General features: G+C 39.8%; 1 protein-coding gene and 1 long non-coding RNA gene across 4 annotated transcripts in view; one reads left to right on the forward strand and one right to left on the reverse strand.

Moving 5' to 3' along the window:
* Positions 1-963: 963 nt before the first annotated feature.
* Positions 964-21389, reverse strand: part of C4H2orf88 (chromosome 4 C2orf88 homolog) — a 37287-nt gene continuing 16861 nt past the window's right edge. For all 3 annotated transcript variants that reach the window (XM_036023178.1, XM_036023176.1, XM_036023177.1), the window contains exon 2: positions 964-4623. In XM_036023178.1, the coding sequence (XP_035879071.1) occupies positions 4172-4456 (285 nt within the window). In that variant the 5' untranslated portion in view covers positions 4457-4623 and the 3' untranslated portion in view covers positions 964-4171. The remainder of the gene's footprint in view (positions 4624-21389) is intronic.
* On the forward strand, positions 4568-19611 carry LOC118500048. The gene is made up of 2 exons (XR_004902572.1): positions 4568-4654; positions 18746-19611. It is a non-coding gene; the product is annotated as an uncharacterized LOC118500048 (long non-coding RNA).

The following is a 21389-nucleotide window of genomic DNA, read 5'->3' on the forward strand; positions in this document are numbered from 1 at the left end:
TTTGGATGTGTTAATGCCTCATAGAATTTTCTTGATATATAAATGTTTAAAAATAATTATGAGTTACTATAGCAGAAGTGTTCCTTTTGTAACATTAGAAATCTTAGGCAAAGAAAGATTTTTATAAAGTTGTTTTTTCAGTATTATTAACTCAGCCTCAGCATTTTCTTAAGTTAGCCACAATCCCTTCTTGTGGTGAAAGTGAAAGCATTATTTTTTGCTGTTTGAGGTATTCATTAATCTGGTAGAATGATGGATTAGGAAACTCTAATCGCTGTGATAGTTTTCTGCAATTTACATCAAACTTTTTTATGATAACTGTTAACTTGCCTTTACACAGTTCAAATCAGGAAGGGAAAATGAAAAGAGGAATTTAAAATGAAGTAAATCCTTTAGTAGTTGGTATTGTTGACAAAATAAGGTTTTTTAAAGGTACACAAGAAACTGCAAGGTATTTGAGACTTGGGACCTTAAAGTCTAGGTAAGAATAATTTTATGTTCAGGACCAGTTTATCATTTATTTTGTAACTTGTATAGTTTTTCCTTCATCATGAACCCCTTAGAAACTAAGAGAAGTTCAGGTTTTTAAGAACAAAAGATGGCAGAACTGAAAATGACATCAAAGATTTTATCTTGTACCATTCTCATAGATGGGGAAATTGCAGTCTGGAGGAATTGCTTTAAATTTTGTTCTTAATATATTAAAAAAGAAGGATTTTTCTTCCAAAAAATTTAGGAACAGATTTGGAATAAAGACACCATGATAATGGCCATGTTTACATTTATATTACTAGAGCTCCTAAATTGGACCTGATGATCCAAGAATTCCTTGTAAAGGTGATTTGTATCCACTTAGTATTTATTTGTTAGAAATGCAGAAAATGTTAAGTCCTCTATGTGAAAGGTTTGAAAGGACACTGTTGAAAAGCATTGGCTTAATGAAATTAAATAACTCATAGCTAGTTAGTTGCAACTAGATTTTTATTTGTACAGTTACAAAAAAGTGTTTTCACAAAAATATTTGGAAAAATACACCATTTCATAGTTTAGTCTGAGAGGGAAGAGAATTTGCTAATAAGGCTTGAGTTTTGCAAAGTAAGATTTTAGGGAGTGTGTCTGGGCTTGTGCCCAGTACTCCAAGCAAGACATGTCCTGTTCGGTCACGCAAATACTGGATGAGGGCATTATGATTAAGCAGAGTATATTTGCTTAATCAGAACTTTGTTTTTTAAAGTAATTTTTGATTTCTAAACCTGTATAATACAAAAGTATAGTTCCCCCATTTCATAAAATGTCAGTGATATTGAGTAGGATATAGGAGTATCATGCATTGCTCATTCAGTGTGTCTATTTTTCATACTAATAAGGCAATTTGACAAAAATTACTCCTTTTGGACTATGCTCATTTTCATCCCCTTCAAAATTGTGCTTTAGGTTCCCATAATAACCATAGGTAGTTTGCAGAGAACTGGTAAGGCAACTGAAAGTGAAGAGCTCACGTCATGGGCCTGTAACTGAAAGGTCACTGAACCGGGGAAGGGGCGGTGAAGCGCGCTTGTGGGGTTCTGTGCGTCTTTGTGAATGAGGAACGGGCACATTTCCTCTGCAAGTCTGCTGCTTCCACTTCGTGCAGGTTCTTTGTGGGGCTGGTGGCCTCTCACGCGGCCCTCTACTGGATCCAGGGGTTGGGCTCGTGTCAGTGTGGTAAGTTGCTGCTGTGTCCCTTCCCTCAGTTGAAAACACTGGGAGCTTGTTTGTGCAGTGCGTCTTCTGATGGAGTTTGGCATCAGTGCCGTTTCTTGGGCTCGCTTTTCCTGGTTTTCCTCTCCCTTACTCTTTGGCTATTATTCTTATTTCATCTGTGTTTGTGATATGAGTTGGAACAAATGTTTCCCTTCCCAGTAGCTAATAATTCTTTCAGTCTTCTGTTTTATATGTCTCTCCCTGAAACAGTCATTTTACTCTTTTATTGCTCATGCAAGACCTTTAAAATGAAGTATGTCCAACAATGTTTAAATATGAAGATAGGAAAGAAGCTGAATATCCTATTAAAGATGTTATCTTTCTTATCATCAAGGCCAAACTATATCTTGATTGACTACCACGTGCAGTAGAAATTTGTTTATCCAGGACTTTTCCTGCCTGCTCCCAACTTGGTTTATCCACTAATACGCCGATTATGCAAGCCCTGTACTTCCTTGTCCGTGGTTTGACATATAATGTGACATACATGTCCAAGATAGTCTCTGTATGTGACAGGACATTATACTCTGTTCAAATGATTCAGGGATGAGGGGGTAGTGCTTGGTGACAAAACTGTACTGCCACAGTGTCAGAGAGGGTGGCAACAGAGTTTACACTTCCAGCCAGGTTCAGATCTGGAAGACATCCCACACCCCTGGAGAAACAGGAACCCAGGGCAGAGGAGGAACCTGAGATTAAAATAATTAGATATAACCAAAACCCAGTAGCCTAGGTCCCTATGTGTGCTGAAAATTTTAGTGCAGTGTGCTGCTTGTTGTATATGGCTTTGTGTTCTCACCATAATATGTATTACAACTGACCTTGCAGCAAAAGTGTCCTGAGAGATAAAATGAATGAAAAACAGCAACATCTAGGTGTTTGTCTGACTCAGTATTAACACTCAGAAACCTAACTTTTTCATGATGAGCTGGAAATATGTTTTGCAGTTTTAGGAAACTTTCTGTTCCCAGCCTTATATAAACAGGGGTGGTGGTTTTTCCATCTTCTCGGTTGCTAAGATGGCCTGGGAATAGGTGAAGGGAAAGCCGAATGACGGGACGTCCAAAGGCAATGGAAGAAGCACATCACTCAATTCAAAGAATTTTCTTTGCCTAAATAACTTGGAGAATTCACTCTATTTGATTGTGGGTTCCAAAGTATAATTGTTAAAATTAGAGGTAGCATTTCTGTCTGTTTAAAAGGCCAAATGCATATTTATTTCTTTAAAGAGGTCACAAGCCTTCCTCTTTCTCCACCTCCCTTTAGATTTCAGTGAGGAGAGTCTGTTGTATCTTAACAAAAGGATCTAATGCAAATGGGCTTAAATAACTCCCTTTCCAGTTAAACTCAATGTGTAGCAAAGTCTTGATGTAAAGATAATTCTAGAGACTGATTCCCAATCTTCCTACAAGTTACATCTTAGTATCTTCTTCCCTCTCTCCTAAATTTTTTGTCACTAGTGATCTCAAACAGTACTAAATTCTTGTTCTTAAAAAAAGATTCCTAAAACGGCCAAGTTTATGACAATAGAATAGCATATGGCTGTAAATGCCCTATGGGCATTGTTACCATAAAAAAAATAAAATAACCCTCTACATCTTTGAGACAGCAAATCTTAATACACATTCAGCACGGAGACCAGATTATGCTTTTTTACCTTGCCAACTAGGGCTTCTGTTGTTTTAAAATTTATTGGATTGCTGTTTATAAAGGTACCCAAACTTGTTTGCTTGTATAGTTATATTAATATATCACTGGGCTTAATTCAATGTGATAAACATTAATGCCATGACTTCTATAAATTGTGTCTTGTTGAGATGCCTTATACAAAAAGTGTGAACCATCCAATAACAGCTGTACTTGGGGCCCTGAGGGTCAAGGTGGGTCTCTTCTATGTGGGTTGCTTTCTAATGCTTGATCATTTGCGTTAAGAAGTAGGGATCCTTAACACGAATGGTTTGGACAAACAAAAGCTACTGCTAATCACTATGGCTTGAGTGCCATTCACTGCCAAGACATTTCAAGAACAATCCTTTTCATATCTTGGTTTTGGTGTAAGTTCACATTATTTTAAGAGTGTCTTTAAACCATTTGGAGACATGGGGCATTTTTAAATATTTCTTTTTTTGGTGATGCTATACCATCTGAAGCTGTATGTGACATAGCTGATTAGTGTGGTGCCACAGGACCTACGTTTAGCCCTTTAAGTGACTACAATCTAAGAACAGGCAGGTAGAAACTGCTGTTACCACAGAACTGCTTAAAACATTCATATTAGGTATTCCTATACTCTTGATATGACCATAGACTGATTATTACTTTCAGATGGAATCAACATTTATTCATACAACATGTTGCTTTTGTTTCATGTGTTGAAACTAGCACCAACTCTGTCCACAGTTCAAGGCGGCGTCATAATTCTACAGCCTCAAGGCCCCTCATTCTCAATGAATGGGATGTCACAGTACTTGGTGTTACTGTCTGCCCACTGCTGCAAGGCATCACTCAAGATTTCCTGGGATAGGCGATGTGCAAATTCGAAGACCACGACCTCAGATTCTGTAGGTTCCTTCACTTCCTTACTGGTAGTTTGAGAAGGCATCCTAGGTTGAAATCTCTCATCTGACATAAAGCTCTCTGCACTTGTGTGCCGCTTGTCACTCTCAGTTGTGGTAGGAAATGCGAAAATTTGCTTTGATTTCATGCAGCCCATGTTATGAAGAACTTTGAGTGAAGCACAGCAGTAGGAAGACTACTTCAACAGCATCTTCGGGAAACACTGAGCATCTCTGTCCACGTGATGCTGACCAGTGCTTTTTCTCTCCAGGCCACTTGAGAAATCACTGTTCCCTTTTACCACTCTTCACATGTAATCTTTATCTGTGAAGAGAAGAGAAGTTTCACTGTGAAGGTATCAAACACAAAATACTATATGATTATGTAGCATGTAGAAAACAGTCCTTTTTAACAGTTCAGCCACTTGGAGGAAGTGTGAGGCACCTAAAGTTTTGTCTTCTCAATAGAAGAAAGGACAGTCACTCAAAAATGGCAAGTTACAAACTAGGAAGACATTTTTTCAAGATCTTCAAAAGTTTATAAAGCTGAAAACACAGTCAAATTCTTGCTACCTTAGAGGTATTTATGTTCACCAAGGATCCACAAACTTTGTCTAGTCTTTGGGCCAAATCCTGGCTGCCTGTGTTGTAAAGGGAGTTTATGGGACACAGTCATACCCATTCACCTTCACATCATCTATGGCTACCTTTTTTTTGGTGAGTACTTGGTAGGTTTTGTTTTTGAGTTTCCTCACTCTGCAGGGGTTTTACGCAAGCTGACTACAAATCGGGATCAGACACACAGCACATGTACACACTTCACAGTAGATCGTGGAGATTGATGGGCACCTTCTCTACCTGCCTAGTCAGGTGGGAGTTGAGTGACAGGCAAGACGCAGAGGTGACGGAGCCACAAGAATGATCAGACTCGTTTCTGGCCATGGCCTGGGTCTCCCAGGCCGAGGTAGCAGTGGTGTGGGAGCTATAATGAAAGGCCCACAGACTACATGCACACGAGCTGACAACACAGCCAGGCAGCACGTCCTGGCTGGGGTCCCAGGTGCAGTGCCCCACCCGGCATGGCCTAGGCGAGCTCCCATGCACCCTTCTGTAGGTGGTCCTCGTTCACTGGGCAGCAGACGTGGCTTTTTTCCAAGCTAAAATTGGACCAGTTGATAGTCTTTGTCAGGTCTAGCTGGTAATCCAAGAAGAATCTTTTGAAATACTCCCTTTCCTCTTGGTCTCATCCATATCCACACTGTCTAGGTCCATATCTTTAGGCAGAGAGACAGCTGCTGGCTCTGTCTCCCTCCTTCCTGTTTTCCTTGCTCTTGCCCCTGGGCTGAGGGGAGTCAGTCAGCACCAGACTGCTGCTGTGCATGTGCTCAATGGGGCGGGCCAGCTCTGCGGAGCCAGGTGCCTTCCCCTCCTTGATGCGGTTCAGCTGCTGCCTGTTACTGTTGCTGCTGGCTTCTCTCCCCTCTCTTCTGCTCCACCAGGGATGTGAGGTCAAAGCCCTTTAAACTTTGCGTCAGTCTGGGGCCAGGGTCTGGGCTGGCCCTTGGAGGCTATGGGGCACTCTGTGGGCCTCTTGCTTGGCTCCCTGCAGGCCTTCTAGTCCTGTTTCAGTTTCTGTTTGCCAGTTCCCTCCTTGTGGTGATGTATTATGTCCAGGAGGAAACAGCAGTTCCTGCTGCTTCCCATTCACCTTCTCAGGCAGGAGGAGCTTGGAACCCCTGGTGTCCCAGGGGTCCACTATATCCCCATCCACTCCTGGCCTGGGCTCTGTGTGGTCAGCAAGTCTGCAGGGGAGTGAGATGAGGTTTCTGGTTCTTCAGTCTCCCCTACGGAGCCATTGTGCATGTGCACAGTCAGGTGCAGACTCTGTTGCTCTCTGGGTGGTCTCAGCAAGTATGTTGAACTTGGGACAGTCTTTACTTGGCCTCTCCTTCCTCCTCTTTCACAGCTCAGAGCTTCAGGAGCTCCTGCAGCTGCTGGAACTCCTCTGACCTACAGCTACTTTCATGATACAGTGGCAGAATTGGGTAGTTATGACAGACCATGGGCTATCTGGTCCTTTATTTTTGCCAAACTGATCTATACCATTAAGGGAAACAAACATCAAAATTTGCTCCTGCCTCAAACCTCATGAACCTGCACATCTTGAACTGTTATTAAGAGTGAGGCTTTGTTCCCTGGTCAGAGGCTTACAACTCATTGGGACAGAATGATGGCTTTTACACAAAGGCCAACAACTCAAACACAAGTTAGATGTGTAGAAAAGCCACCTATTTTTCTTCTGAATTAGATACTCCATGTGAAAAGCTCAGATTAAATTAAAATAAGGTTAAAGGTTTCTCATTTTTTAAAAAAATTTTAGAGAGGAGGGAAGTTGGGAGAAAGAGAGGGAGAGAAGCATCAACATGAGAGACAAACATTGATTGGTTACCTCTTGCATGTGTCCTGACCTGGGACTGAGCCTGCAACCCAGGCATGTGCCCTACTAGTGACTAAACTGGCAACCTCAGGCTTTGCAGGATAATGCCCAACTGAGCCACACAGGTCAGGGCTAACAACTCATTCTCAATCTGGTTTGGTATATTGACAAAAAAGGGGTGCTATAATAAACCATAAATTCCTAACTGGGAAGGTAAGGTGGGTAGTCACAGCCAGGCCTATAACTTCTTTACTGAAAAGTTTTTAAGCAGGCCTGTCTATCGTTTTTGTACATTTAGGTTAACACACCTTTGAAATGCCAGAAGTAATGTGCTTACTCCTAGAAGGTGTAAGCACCCTTGAGAAAGTTCATAATCTTGTCATCCAGATCCTGCCTTGCTTTCTGCCACCCTCATGTAACATTCTTCCTTACATTCTTACCTGAATTTCAAATGCTTAAAAGAAACTGCAAACTTATTCTCTGGAGCATTTTAGATTTTACTTTCAGGTATTTGTCATCACCTTTGGCTCAAACTCATAAAAATTCTCAAGAACTTCCGGTAAAGATAATGGCATAGGCAGACATGGCTCGCCTCTTTGCACAACCACAACAAAATTACAACTAAAATATAGAACCACCATCTCTCAGATCTGACAAATTGAGTTGAATGGAAGTCTGACAACTACAGAATTGAAGAAACCACATCGATCCAGGCTGGTAGGAAGGGCACAGTCTGCCCACATGTGGTGGATGAAAGTAGGGGAGCAAGGAATCCCAGCCCCACACCAGGCCCCCCAGCCCAGGGTTCCAGTGCAGAAAGGTAAGTCTCCATAACTTCTAGCTGCAAAAATGAGCAGGGATTCAGTTGGTGTAACGAGGAGCTGGAGCCCCAAGCAATTCCTCTTAAAGAACTCACACACCCTGGCTGCCGTAGCTCAGTGGATTGAGCGCGGGCTGCGAACCAAAGTGTCATAGGTTCAGTTCCCAGTCAGGGTACATGCCTGGGTTGCAGGCCATGACCCCCAGCAACTGCACATTGATGTTTCTCTCTCTCCCTCTCCCTCTCTAAAAATAAAATCTTAAAACACACACACACACACACACACACACACACACACACACACAGACTCACCTACCCAGACTCACTTCCTTTGGGCTCTGGACACAGGGTGGCAACTGGAGGGGCACCAGTGGTGTGCAGGGGGAGGCTGAGGTGTCTGGCATCAAGGCAAGAAGGGGCCATTCTCCCTTTTCTGGGCCCTCTCCACCCAGAGCCAGCAGACTGGTCCTGTATCTAACATTTCATCAACTGGGCTAACACTGTTTGACCTGCCCTAGAGATCCCCAGAGACTTCACCACTGCCAAATTATGGGCCCACCCAAGCTGCTTTTCCATATGAAGGGTCTTTGCTCATGCTTTACAACTTCCTAAATCCTCTGAAACAAGCAGCAGCTGGCCTCAGTGAGCCCCAAGCCTGAAACTAGCAGCCTAGATTCATAGCGTGGCTTTGCCTATAAATCTCAAAGCCCTGCAGAAGTAGCAGCCATCTCAGATTGCTTTACAGCTCAGGCAGGGTGGCCCCGGACAAAGCACAGGTGGGGGCTGATCTTGGTCTGCGCCACCCAGGAAACCCCAGGGGCCAGTGCACCCATTGGACAGCTACAGACCACGTAGGAGGACCACCATCCTGCCCTTGCACAGCTGATCCTCCACGGAGGGCAGATTGGTGGTCAGTGGTCACAGCCAGTCCTTGCAGCTGACTGGCCTGGGTAAATCCCTCCCATTGACCTGCCAACAGCAACCAAGGCCCAACTATAAGAGAAGCGTGTACTCAGCCCACATGAAGGGTGTACCTTGAGCACCCAGCTTGTGGGTGAGAGGGGAGGCTGTACCACTGGACCCTACAGAACACCTACATTAGGCCACACTACAAAGACAGTGTCAAAGTGGCTCTACCTAATACATAGAAGCAAACACAGGGAGATTGCCAAAACGCGGAGATAAAGAAACATGGCCCAAATGAAAGAACAGATCAAAACTCCAGAAAAAAAGCTAAATGAAATGGAAATAAGCAATCTATCAGATACAGAGTTCAAAACACTATTTATAAGGATGCTCAAGGAATTTAGGACCTGAACAGCATAAAAAATATGCAGTCAGAAATGAAGGATACACTAATTGAAATAAAGAACAATTTACAGAGAGAGAATAGTAGAGTGGATGAAGCCAAAAATCAAATCATAATTTGGAATATAAGGAAGCAAACAAAAAACAAAACAGAGCCCCCTCCCCCCCCCCAAATGAGGATAATGTAAGCAGCCTGCAGGGCAACCTTAACCAATCCAACATTTGCTTCATGGGGATGCCAGAAGGAGAAGAGAAAGAGCAAGAAATTGGAAATCAATTTGAAAAAATAATGAAAGAAAACTTTCCTAATTTGATGAAAGAAACAGACATGCAAGTCTAGGAAGCACAGAGTCCCAAACAAGATGGATGCAAAGAGGCCCACTCCAAGACACATCATAATTAAAAGGCCAAAGTTTAAGGATAAAGAGACGGGAGGTTAGGGTGTGGGAGAAAGAGTGAGAGGTGAGGGGATTAAGAAGTACAAACAAGTTAGTCACAGAGTAGCTGTGGGGACGTAAAGTGCAGGGTAGGAAATGGAACAGCCAAAGAACTTATACATTTGGCCCATGGGCATGAACAATGGTGGGGGGATTGCCTGAGGGAGTGTGGTGTGCTGGGTGGAGGGAGGCAAAGGGGGAAAAATCAGGACAACTATAATAGCATAATCAATACAATTAAAAGTAATTCTCTACAGGTCTGGATGATTCTCTCTCAAGTAGGCTGCAGTGCTTGTGATGTGTCTTCTAAGCTTCCCAACTGGTTATTAATCACTGAATGAATTTCTGTTACAATACGACGTGGGGTAACTAAATCAATACAAAGCAAACTTTACTGAATAGAGGTTTAGACATAAGAAACCCCAGACAAAATCTATGAATAAGGTTATGGTCCATGATTATATCTTAGTTTTTGGGTCAAAGACATAGCTCTAAAAATTCATAAAATATAACTCAACTGACTTATTTCTGAAACCACTGATCTTAAGGTAAAAATTAGCATGAATTTAATTTTTTTTTTTAGTAATTTGTAATTAAAGTCCAGAGAGGTGATCTTTGCCCAGGTCTTTCTGCTATATGTTTTTTTAGGGTTCTATAAATCCTACCTCATTTCTCCCATAATACTACATTTGTTCCTCACTTATACCCTTAATGAGGATGATATGGGGAGGAGAAAGGAATCTGGCCATCTGCTATTTATGACCTTCGGTTCCATGTGCCCTGCTACATGCTCCAGAGATTACTTCAAAAGTGGAACGAGGGGCTGTGATGCTTGTCTTGTTTACTAGGCTGAACTTGAGGACAAGAACTATCCTGGTTGTACATTATCAACATGTAATGACTTACTTAGTATCTGTTTTGTACTTTGTGGGATGATTAAGGGAAGTGGACATAGTTAACCTGAAAACCATAACTTAGAAAATTTACTGAGCGTCAGTATAAAAGGCCATGAATAGAAGAATCTTTTCTGAGATGTTTGGTTTTGCAAAAGCGGTTTTATCATACCATAATAAAGTAACCAGTGTCAGATTTGCCCTCTCACCAAAAACGGCTTTAAGCCTGAACAAAATATATGTGGTGGGCAGTGCCACTGTGAAAAATGTCCAAACCTATAGAGAATTTTTATAGGAGCTCATTTGGATGAGACTGATGACATATGCTGGGGTGAGCAAGATCTAAAATGCTCCAGAGAGTAACAGCTTTGCAGTTTCTGTTATGCACTTGAGATTAAGAAGGGAATATAAGGAAGATTACATGAGGGTGGGAGAAAGCAAGGCTGAGACTGGACGACCTCTTCCATGATTTAGAAGGAGGGGTCTGAAAGAGGGAATTTCAAAAATGTGTTACCCTAGATGCACAAAAACAATGGACAGGGCTTGCTTAAGGAAGAAAGAAGCCTTTCAGTAAAGAAGTTTAGGCCTGGGGCATGATCTGCCCAGTTACTAATTTATGATAAGATCACTCTGTGAGACTGCTTTCCAAAGAACCCATTTCTCCCCACCCACAGCAGGTATTTTCAGGCATTGCACAGCAGACAGCACAGGAGTGGTCCCCAAGAGAAGGCAGACACAATGTTAAAGCCCACAATCGATCATCCTTTCTGCCTGGGGGTATCTTCTGGCATAATCATGGGGAGGTTGAGCCCAGGCAGAGTGGCAGTTCTGTTGAACTGAAGAGGTAGAGTTTGGGTTACTGGAGCAGAAGGAATGTATATATAACACAGTTCAAGTGACAAGGGAGCTGTGGGGAGGGAGGCAGAAATATGCACGAGGTCTCATCAACAGTACTTATTTGAGGCTGGGATGTGCATGTACAGGAAGAGTATCTAAGACCCAGCAAAAGATGACCTGCTCTGGGACTCGACCAGTGACACCAGAAGTTAAGACAGTGCTGGGGAACCCTTGGAGTGTCAAGCTAGCCCAGGTGTGAAGTCATCATTAACACTACAGTAGTAGATTAGCTACTACTTTAGAAATGTGAGAAGTGTACTGGTAGGGGTTGGCACACTTTTCTTAAGGGGGCACAAAGTATATAATTGAAGTTTGTGAGCTGTATGGTCTATGTTCCAACTACTGGGCTCAGCTGTTTTGCAGAAGCAGTCACAGACAATGTATAAACAAGTGGGCAATGTCTATGTTCCAGTAAAACTTCATTTACACAAACAGGCAGCCAGCCCATGAGCCATACTGGACTACATTCAGACAAATAGTTCTATTCTAATAGAGAATACAATTCAATACCATTAAATGGAAGGTATTGAAAGGAAGATGACATGATCCAGATTCCTACAAAGTATTATCCACAATCTTTATCATACAATAAAATTACTAGCCAAGGGAACAAGCAGAAAAATGTACCTCATGATCAAGGGAAAAAACAGTCATTAGAAACAGACCATAAAATAATATACCATTTGATAATTAATATCAGTTTAAAGCAGCTTTTTAAATATATTCAAGAACATACAGGAAAAATCCTTACAAGGCATAAATAAAGGATCTCAGAAAAATGGAAATTGTAAAAATCAAAAAGGTAAACTCTTATGAGCTATTAGATATTGTAGAAGAAAGGATTAGTGAACTTGAATATAAAACCATACATATATGTAACCTGAAAATGGGGGGAAGGATTTTTAAAAACTGAACAGAGAAACCACTAAAAAGATAAGTATGGCATAAAAACAATGAGGAATTAGACATTTAAACTAGAAGACAGGAAAGGAAGAACATAGGAAGAGAAAAAAGAAAATGAGACAATCTTAAAATAGCAAAGTAGCCCACTTAAACCCATACAGAGCAAAAATTATATGAAAGGAAATGGACTAAATTTGAATTAAAAGGCCTTTAAAAATAAGATCCAACCCACACAAACAGTGCCAACTGATCTAGGTTGTCTTCAACATGTGCTAGAGCAACTGGACAACCACATCAAAAAAAAAAAAAAGGAATCTATACTTATACCCTCCACAAAAATTAACTCAAAATGAATCACAGACCTAAATATAAAAATATTAAACTGTAAGTCTCCTAGAATACATCTAGGAGTTAAATCTAGATAACCTCAGGTTTGGAAATGACCTTTTAGATACAACACCAAATGCATGATTGATTAAAGAAATAAGTGATAATTGGACTTCATCAAAATTTAAAAGTTCTGTGTTAAGATACTGTCAGGAAAATGAGAAGACAAGCCACAAACTGGGTGAAAATATTTGCAAAAGTATATCTGATACAGGACTGTTACCCAAAATCTATAAGGAACTCCCAAAGCTCAACAATAAGACACTGATTAAAAATTAGGTAACAGATCTGGAGAGACATCTCACCAAAGAAGACATACAGATGGCAAATAAGCATGAGAAAGTGGTTGACATTATATATCATTAGGAAATTGCATATTAAAACAACAGTGAGATACTGCTACATACTATTAGAATGGTGAGAATCCATTAGAATGTGGATAACACCAAATACTAATGAGGATGCAGAATGACAGAACTCTCATTTCACTGCTGCTGAGAGTGCAAAATCATCCACTTCAGAAGATAAGTTTGCTAATTTCTTACATAACTAAACATACTCTTACCATACAGTCCAACAATTGTTCTTGGTTACTTACTCAAATGGGTTGGAAAATTATATCCATACAAAAACCTAGACATGGGTATTTTTAGTTTTATTACATAATTGCTAAAACTTGGAAGCAACCAAAGTGTACTTCAGCAGGTGAGTGGGTAAACAGTGATCCATCCAGACAATGGAGTATTATTTACTGCTAAAAAGAAATGAGTTACAAGCCATGGAAAAAAAGGAGGGACCCTAAATGTGTATTACTAAGTTTTAAAAGCCAATCTTTCCAACTGTATGACACTCTGGAAAAGGTAAGTCTGGACAGTGAAAAGTCCAGTGGTTGCCAGGGATCAGAAAGGAGGGAGGGTTGAACAGGTGGAGCAGAGCAGACTTTTAGGGCAGTGAATAAACTGTATGACCCTACAATGGTGGATGCATATCATTATACATTTATCAAAATCCACAGAATGTGCGAAACCAAGAGTGAATCCTAATGAAAACTATGGACTTTGGCTGATCAAGGTATGTCAGTGCAGGTTCACTGATGGTAACAGTGTGGCACTCTGGAGTGGGTTGCTGATGGTGGGTGAGGCTGTGAGGGCAGGGCGATGGGATAACTATACTTCTTGCTCAATTTTGTTGTGAACCTAAAACTACTCTGAAAAATAAAGTTTAGTTAAAACAGTCCAACTGTCTGGTACCTATAAGTGATGTAATTTAAATACAAATATACAGTTTGCAAACAAGAGGGTTGGAAAGGATAGATTATGAAAGCAGAAAGCATTGAAAGTTTGCTGTGGTTATGGAAATATCAGACAAGGCAGACTTCAAGACCAAGATTATTACCATTTTATTTGTCAGTGAGGAAGACATGACAATCATAAATGTGTGTGAAACTAATGAGAGAGCTTCAAAGTAATGTGAGGAGAAACTGACAGAACTAAAGGGAAAAATATAAACATTACATGGTCTCAGGAACTGATATAATAGCCAAAGGTAAAAATAAGGAATTCAAATTTTTAACAACACTGGGATTCAACTTGAGATAAATGACATTGCAGAAGACTGTACCAAGCAACTGAAGGATACACATTCTTGTCAAGTGCATATAAAACATTGACTAAGATAGACTACATGATGGTTTCCACAGATTTCAAAGGCTTGAAATCTCAATGTATACTTTCCAATCACCACGGAATTAAATTAGAAATAAAAGATAATAGCCTTGACTGGTGTAGTTCAGTGAGTTGGGCATTGTCCCACAAACCAAAAGGTCACCAGTGCGATTCCCAGTCAGGGCACAGGCCTGGATTGCAGGCCAGGTCCCCAGTTGGGGGCATGCGAGAGGCAACCTATTCCTATTTCTCACATACTAATGTTTCCCCCTCTTTCTCTCCCCTTCCCCTTTCTCTAAAAACAAATAAAATCTTTAAAAAGAAATACATACAATAAAAAAATCCAGAAAATCCCCAAATACTTGGAAACTATCACATTTCTAAATAATCCATGGAGCAAAGAAGAAATCACAAGGGAATTAAAATATTTTCAACTAAATATAAACCATAACATATCAAAAATTTTGAAATGCATTGTGAAATCCTAGAGGGGTATTTATAGGTTTAAGTGCTTGTAACAGAAAAGAAGAAAGGTTTAAATCAGTGCTCTAAGCTTTCACCTTAAGAAACTAGGAAAAGAAAAGGAAATTAGACTCAAAGTAAGAAGGAAGGAAATAATATAAGATCAGAAATCAGTGGAGCAAAGGGATAAAAAATAGAGAAAGTCAATGGAACAAATACTGGTTCTTTAACTAGAGCTAATAAGATAGTTAAGTTTCCATCTAGTCTAAACAAGAGAAAGGAGAAGACACATTACCAAGATGTATGTGAAAAAGGAACATTATAGATTCTATATACAGGTACATTAAAAGACTAACAAGGGAGTATTATAAACAACTTTATACCAATACGAAGTTACCAAAACTGGCACAATAGAGAATAGAAAGTCTGATAACCCTGTATCAATTAAATAATTGAATTTGTAACTTAAACCTTTCCACAAACAACAACAACAAACTCCAGGCCCAAATTGCTACACTAGAGCTCTAAATTCTTTCAAACACTTTAGGAAAATATAATACCTATCTTACCCAAACTCTTCAGGAAATAATGGAAGAGGAAACACTTCCAATTCCTGCTACATGAGGTCAGGATTACCCTGTTACAACAAGACAGTTCAAAAAAACTCAGTAAGACAATATCATTCATGAACATAGACACATAATTTTGTAAAATGTCAAATTGAATCCAGCAATATGGTTAGTACATGATAACCAAGCAGGATTTATGCAAGGAATCCAAGAAATGCAATGGAACAGTGAAAAGCCAATAAACATAAATCTCTATTAAAAAAGAAAGAAAACCTGAAAACTATCTCATTATATGTAGAAAAGCATTTGATAAACAGGGGAAGGAGGTGGGGAGGGCTGGGGTGGTGGGGAGGGCTGGGGGGAAAAAGGCAGAAAACTACCTGAACAACAATTTAAAAATGTTAAAAATAAAATAAATAAAAAATACAAACAACACAAAATTCATGATAAAAATTCTCAGAAAACTAGCAATAGGAGGGACTTCCTCAAACTAATGTTAAACTTAATGGTGAAAGACACTTTTTCCTTATGATAGGAACAAGGCAAAGGCAACAGTGTTCATTCTCATTATTATTTAATATCATACCATAAGCAAGGAAGAAATACAAAGCATAAAGGTTGTCAGAAAGAAAAATATAACTGCCTTTATTTGCAGATGACGTGACTGTATATGTAGAACATCCTAAGTTACAATTTTATCAAGGTCTCAAGATGAAAAACTGATATGCAAAAATCATTTGTACTTCTGTATATTTAGGCAATAACAATTGCAATAACAAAAATATTGCACCTAAGGATTTAACAAAACATGAACAAAACTACATTATATATTATATATATAGTACATGAGAAATACAAATTGTTATTGGAAAAAAAGAAAGAATCCAATTGGATAAGCACTGTTCATGGCCTAGAGGACAATATTGTTAAGATGTCAGTTCTCCCAAACTGATACATAAATTCAGCACAATTCCAGGTGGCATTTCTATAGATATTGACAAACTGATTCTAAAATTCAAAAAAATATCCCAGGGGGATTGGTTATAGGTACAGACGTTCGATTCTAAATTGTATAAGGAAATTCATAAAGAACTTACACAACTCAACACTGAAAAACCAAACAATCCAATTAAAAAATGGCCAAAGGACCTGAACAGACACTCCTCCAAACAGGACATACAGATGGCCAACAGACATATAAAAAAACGCTCAATGTCACAAATCATCAGAGTGATGCAAACTATAATCACAATGAGCCCTGACCAGTGTGGCTCAGTTGGCTGGGCATCATCCTGCAAAGGGAAAGGTTATTGGTTTGATCCCCCATTGGCGCACGTGCCTGGGGTGCATTTTTGTTCCTGGTCAGGGCGCATAAGAGAGGCAACCAATCAATGTTTCTCTTTCACATCAATGTACTTCTCCCTCCCTAAAAATAAATAAATGAAATCTTAAAAAAAAATCACAATGATATATTGCCTCACACTTGTCAGACTGGCTATCATCAATAAATCAATAAAGAACAAGTGTTGGCAAGGATGCTGGTGGGAATGCAGACTGGTATAGCCACTGTGGAAAGCAGTATGGAATTACCTCAAAAAATTAAAAATGCATCTGCCTTATGATCCAACGATTCCACTTCTGGTATCCAAAGAAACCTGATACACCAATTTGAAAGAATATATGTACCCCTATGTTCACTGTAGTATTATTTACAGTAGCCAAGACTTGGAAGCAGCCCAAGAGCCCATGAGGAAATGAAGGGATAAAAAAGTGTGGTACATTTACACAATAGAATACTATTCGGCTAGCTGGGTGAAATAGGTGACCCTTCATCTATTAAGCAAAACAAACACAAAAACCTCACAGACACAGGTAATAGCACGTGGTTACCAGAGAGAAAGGGGGTGGGGGAAAGTAGAAGAGAGTAAAAGGGAGATGAATGGTGATGGAAGGGGACTTGACTTAGGGTGGTGGACACACAATGTGATATACAGATGATGTATGATAGAATCGCATGCTTGAAACCTACATAATTTTATTAAGCAATGTAACCCCAATAAATTCAATAAAAAATAAAGAACAAAGAAGTTGTATACAGAAGAGCAATGAAACTAGGATAGCCAAAATAATTTGAAAAAGAGCAAAGTTGGAAGACCCAGTATCCAATTTTAAGAATGATTCTAAAGCGACAGCAATCGAGGTAGTGCTATATTGGAGGAAGGCCAGACACACAAATCTGTGCAACAGAACAGAGTCCAGAAACAGACCCACAAAAATACGGTAAACTAATTTTTGACAAATGTTCAAAAATAACTCAATACGAAAGATAGTCTTTTCAACAAAAGGGATTGGAACAACTAGACATACACATACTCTCCCAATTGAACTATCCCTTACTCTTTTTCAAAAATTAACTCAAAAAGGATCATAGATCTAAATGTAAAATATAAAACTATAAGACTTACAAGATGACAGGAAACAGCCATCCTGGATTAGGTGAAGGGTTCTTAGATATGACACCAAAAGCATGAACCATTAAAAAAGTAAACTGGACTAGATCAAAATGGAAAACTTTTTCTCTAAGAAGAACACGGTTAAAGAAATAAAAAAAAAGCCCTAGATCAGGAAAAATTATTTACAAATCATTTATCAAATAAATGACTTCAATCAAGAATAAAAAAACTTTCAAAACTCAACAGTAAGAAAACAACTCAATTTTTAAAATGAACAAAACATTTGTACAGACTTTTTACCCAAGGCCATGTATGAAGGGCAAGTAAGTATATGGAAAGATGCTCAACATCACTAGCAGTTAGAGAAGTGCAACTCAAACCATGGTAAGCTACTGCTCTACACTTGCTAGAAGGAGCAAAATAAAACCACCGCCACATGCTGGTGACTGTGCAGTGTGACTGGAACATAATCCGTGCCAGCGGGAATGCAAATGGCACAGCCAGTACAAAACAGTTTAGCAGTTTCTTAGGAAGTTGGAGCATCCACTTACCATATAACCCAACGATCCCCTCCTATGTATTTACCCTAAAGAAATGTACCTTGTGTTCACATAACAACCTTTACACATATGTTCATTGAATTTTTATAAATGCCAAAAGTTGAAAATAAAGATACGATACCGATATGGATGACTCTTAAAGGTATTCTGCTGACTGAAAGAGGCAGTTTTAAAAGTATACATACTGCATCATTCTATTTATATTACATTGCAGAATAGGCAGAATTATAGGCAGGGACAGAACAGGTGTGGTTACCAGGGGTTCGGGGTAGGACGAGATTGTGACTACGAAAGGGCAGACCAGGAGGGAGCTTTTCTTAGGTGATAGAACTCTTCTGTATCCTGATGGTGGTGGTAGCTATGTGAATCTATAACATACATTAAAACTCAGAACTAGTCACCAAAATAAAATCAGTTTCACTGCATGCAAATGAAAAATTAAACAGGTATGTTCAAAACCACAATGTAAATACCATTATACACCCACTAGGATTGTTACAATTCAAAAGCCCAACAATGCCCAGTGTTGGTGAGAATGCGGATTGCACACATAGCTGAGCAGTGGAAAATGGTGCAGCCACTTTAAAGATCGTGTTTAGCAGCTTCTTACAAAGTTAACCATACACTTACTCTGTGAACCAGCCATTTTATTTCTAGGTATTTATCTAAGACAAATGGAAACATGTCTGCAAAAAACTTACATACTGATGTCCATAGAAGCTTTATTCACAATAGCCAAAGCTGAAAACAGCCTCTACGTCCATCTCTTGGCAAATGAGTAAGCAAATAGGGATGTCCATAAAATGGACTACTACTTGAAAATAAAGAGGAATGAACTGCTGATATGTATGTGCAGTAATAGAAACATGTTGAGCCAGATACAAAAGACTGACATTTATATGAATTTCAAGTATGGACAATGCTTACCCCATAAACAGAAAACGTTAACAGTGGTTGTCTTGGGTGGAAGGGGGCAAGGACTGCGTGGAAGGGGACACGAAGGCACTTTCTGAGCCTTGGAAATGTTCTATTATATCTTGATTGATGTGTTGACCACATAGGTGTACACCTTTGTCAAAAGTGGTCAAATTGTGCCCTTAGCATCTGTGTATTTCACTGTCATTTTTACTTCGATAAAATATACTGGTTTTGAGAACATTCTGGGAGATAGAAGTCCAGTGAATGAATATATTTATACTTAAAAAAGGCTGTCTGCTTGAATTTGTGACACCAAATTTTAAAATCAGTCTAAAATTCCAGCTCTTAACATGATGGGGCAGCTTCCGGAGCACAGACCTGCTTGTGTCACTGTCAGCCCCCTGCGATAGGTGTGTGTCCTTTATTCTTACACGGGCCTAAAGTCAGCCCAAACTCAGTGGTCACCTTCTTCTGGATCTACAGAAGCGTGAGAAGCTGCCTCCTGCTCCCAACTACCAGTCCAAAGACTTTAACTATTCATTTTTCACTTCCTTTGGAAACTTATAGAGTGCTTTGATTTTGAATGGCAATAAAAGAAATCAATTTGGTACATGATATCACCTTTAACAGGAACCTAAACAACAAAACAAAGAAACAAGCAAAATATAACCAAAGACACTGAAATAGGGGACAGACTGACAGTGACCAGAGGGGAGAGAAGAGGGAATTTCAGGGGGGAATGGGTAGGGTTTACAGGAACAAATTTGGAGGACACATGGACAAAAACTAGGGGTGAGGGGTAATGGGGGGGAAGAGGGGAGGGTTGGGTGGGTGGGCTGGAATAGGAGTAAGTGGGAGAAAACTGTACTTGAACAATGATTAAAATAAAAAATATAAAAGAAATCAATTTGGAAATTAAATGTGAGAGTCCTTTTCCCTTATAACAATTATTCCTGAACTTGTAGATGGGGTGGGGGGTGGAGTGGGGAGAGGGGTGTATAATATTACCCAAAGAACTAGATTAGTAACTCTATCTCTTCTATACTTTAGTCTGAGCACATCTCTGGATTGTCTGTAGAACTTGGAAGTATCTAGATAGTAAAATATGCCATCAATGAGTTTAGTCATGGTGCCTCTATCAAGAATAGAAGACTAGTGTTCTGTGGTTGTTTACCACTTTTCGTTTACTAATTCACATCATGTGCACCATCGCCTTCCTTCCAACAAAGAGATGAAATGGGCAGACAGGCCTGGCTGTTTCCACTTGCAGAGGCAACTGACCCGGAGAGATCACAGGGCGAGGAAGCATGGAGCTCCCCACTCCTAATCTGAGGTTCTCCTTGAAATAAAGTTGTTTCAGCAATACTTGATCTAATCCTAGCTTATGTTTTTAAGTGTTAAAAATCCCCCCTCTTGAATTTATAAAATTTTCCTCCGCTCCTAGTTGTAAAGTTAAGTTTTACCAATAGAGACCAATGTAGCTTCTTCCCAGGGTCTCTTGCCACTCTCTGCTCTCTGTCCCAGGCTCTGAGCTGGTCTCCATCAGCAGGGACACTACAGCCCAGAGCTTCCGAGGCTCCCAAAAGACCACTGTCCTAGGGCCAGCGGTCAGCTCTGGCCTTCAGGCCCCATCTTGGGTAAAATGACACCGATATGTTCACGTCGCAGGTACTCAACTCCTCCCGGAGCTGTCTACCGGAATTGCTCACCGCATGCCCAAAGAAGGTGCTGTTGCCCTGGCAGAATGGGATTGGCCAGCTGCCCCACGTTTTTGTGAATCAGATTTCAGTTCTGTGGTTTCTATCCCACAGAAACCTCCTGGGATGTAAGGAAGTGTGATCCTTAAAGAAAAGTCAGAGCCAAAACCAGAAAGTTTGTGCTACTGCTTACTGTTCACAGTAGCAGCTATTCAAATACATGACATGTTAACAGGCAATTACAGTCCCATCCTGAACACCACTGAGGAATAAGCTTTGTATAATTTCACTCTCCCCTAAAAAGACAGTTGATTCATAATTAGGAAATAAAGTTTCAATAGTTGTCAACAGTTTAGAAGGTTATATGACTGATCTTCTTAGGACAGCACAAATAACTGTACTGAGTTCTCAGACTGTATTATTCATCTGTCATTTTAGGAAACTATTATGGCTATCAGTTGAAGGCATAAAACATTAGATGCTGGGTATTAACAAAGAAAAGTATTTTATCTCACTTGTCATTTTAACTGGCTGAACACAGAATAGAATGTTTAAAAATAGAATATTCAGAAATATTGAAAATTGTGTTATTTATACTTTAGTTTATAACCATAAGATATACAGAGAGCTATTGGTGAGAACATTCCTTAACCATCCAGCCAGTCTTTACCGAGTCTCTACTATGT

This window comes from Phyllostomus discolor, chromosome 4 (assembly GCF_004126475.2).
Source record: "Phyllostomus discolor isolate MPI-MPIP mPhyDis1 chromosome 4, mPhyDis1.pri.v3, whole genome shotgun sequence".
Lineage (NCBI taxonomy): Eukaryota > Metazoa > Chordata > Mammalia > Chiroptera > Phyllostomidae > Phyllostomus > Phyllostomus discolor.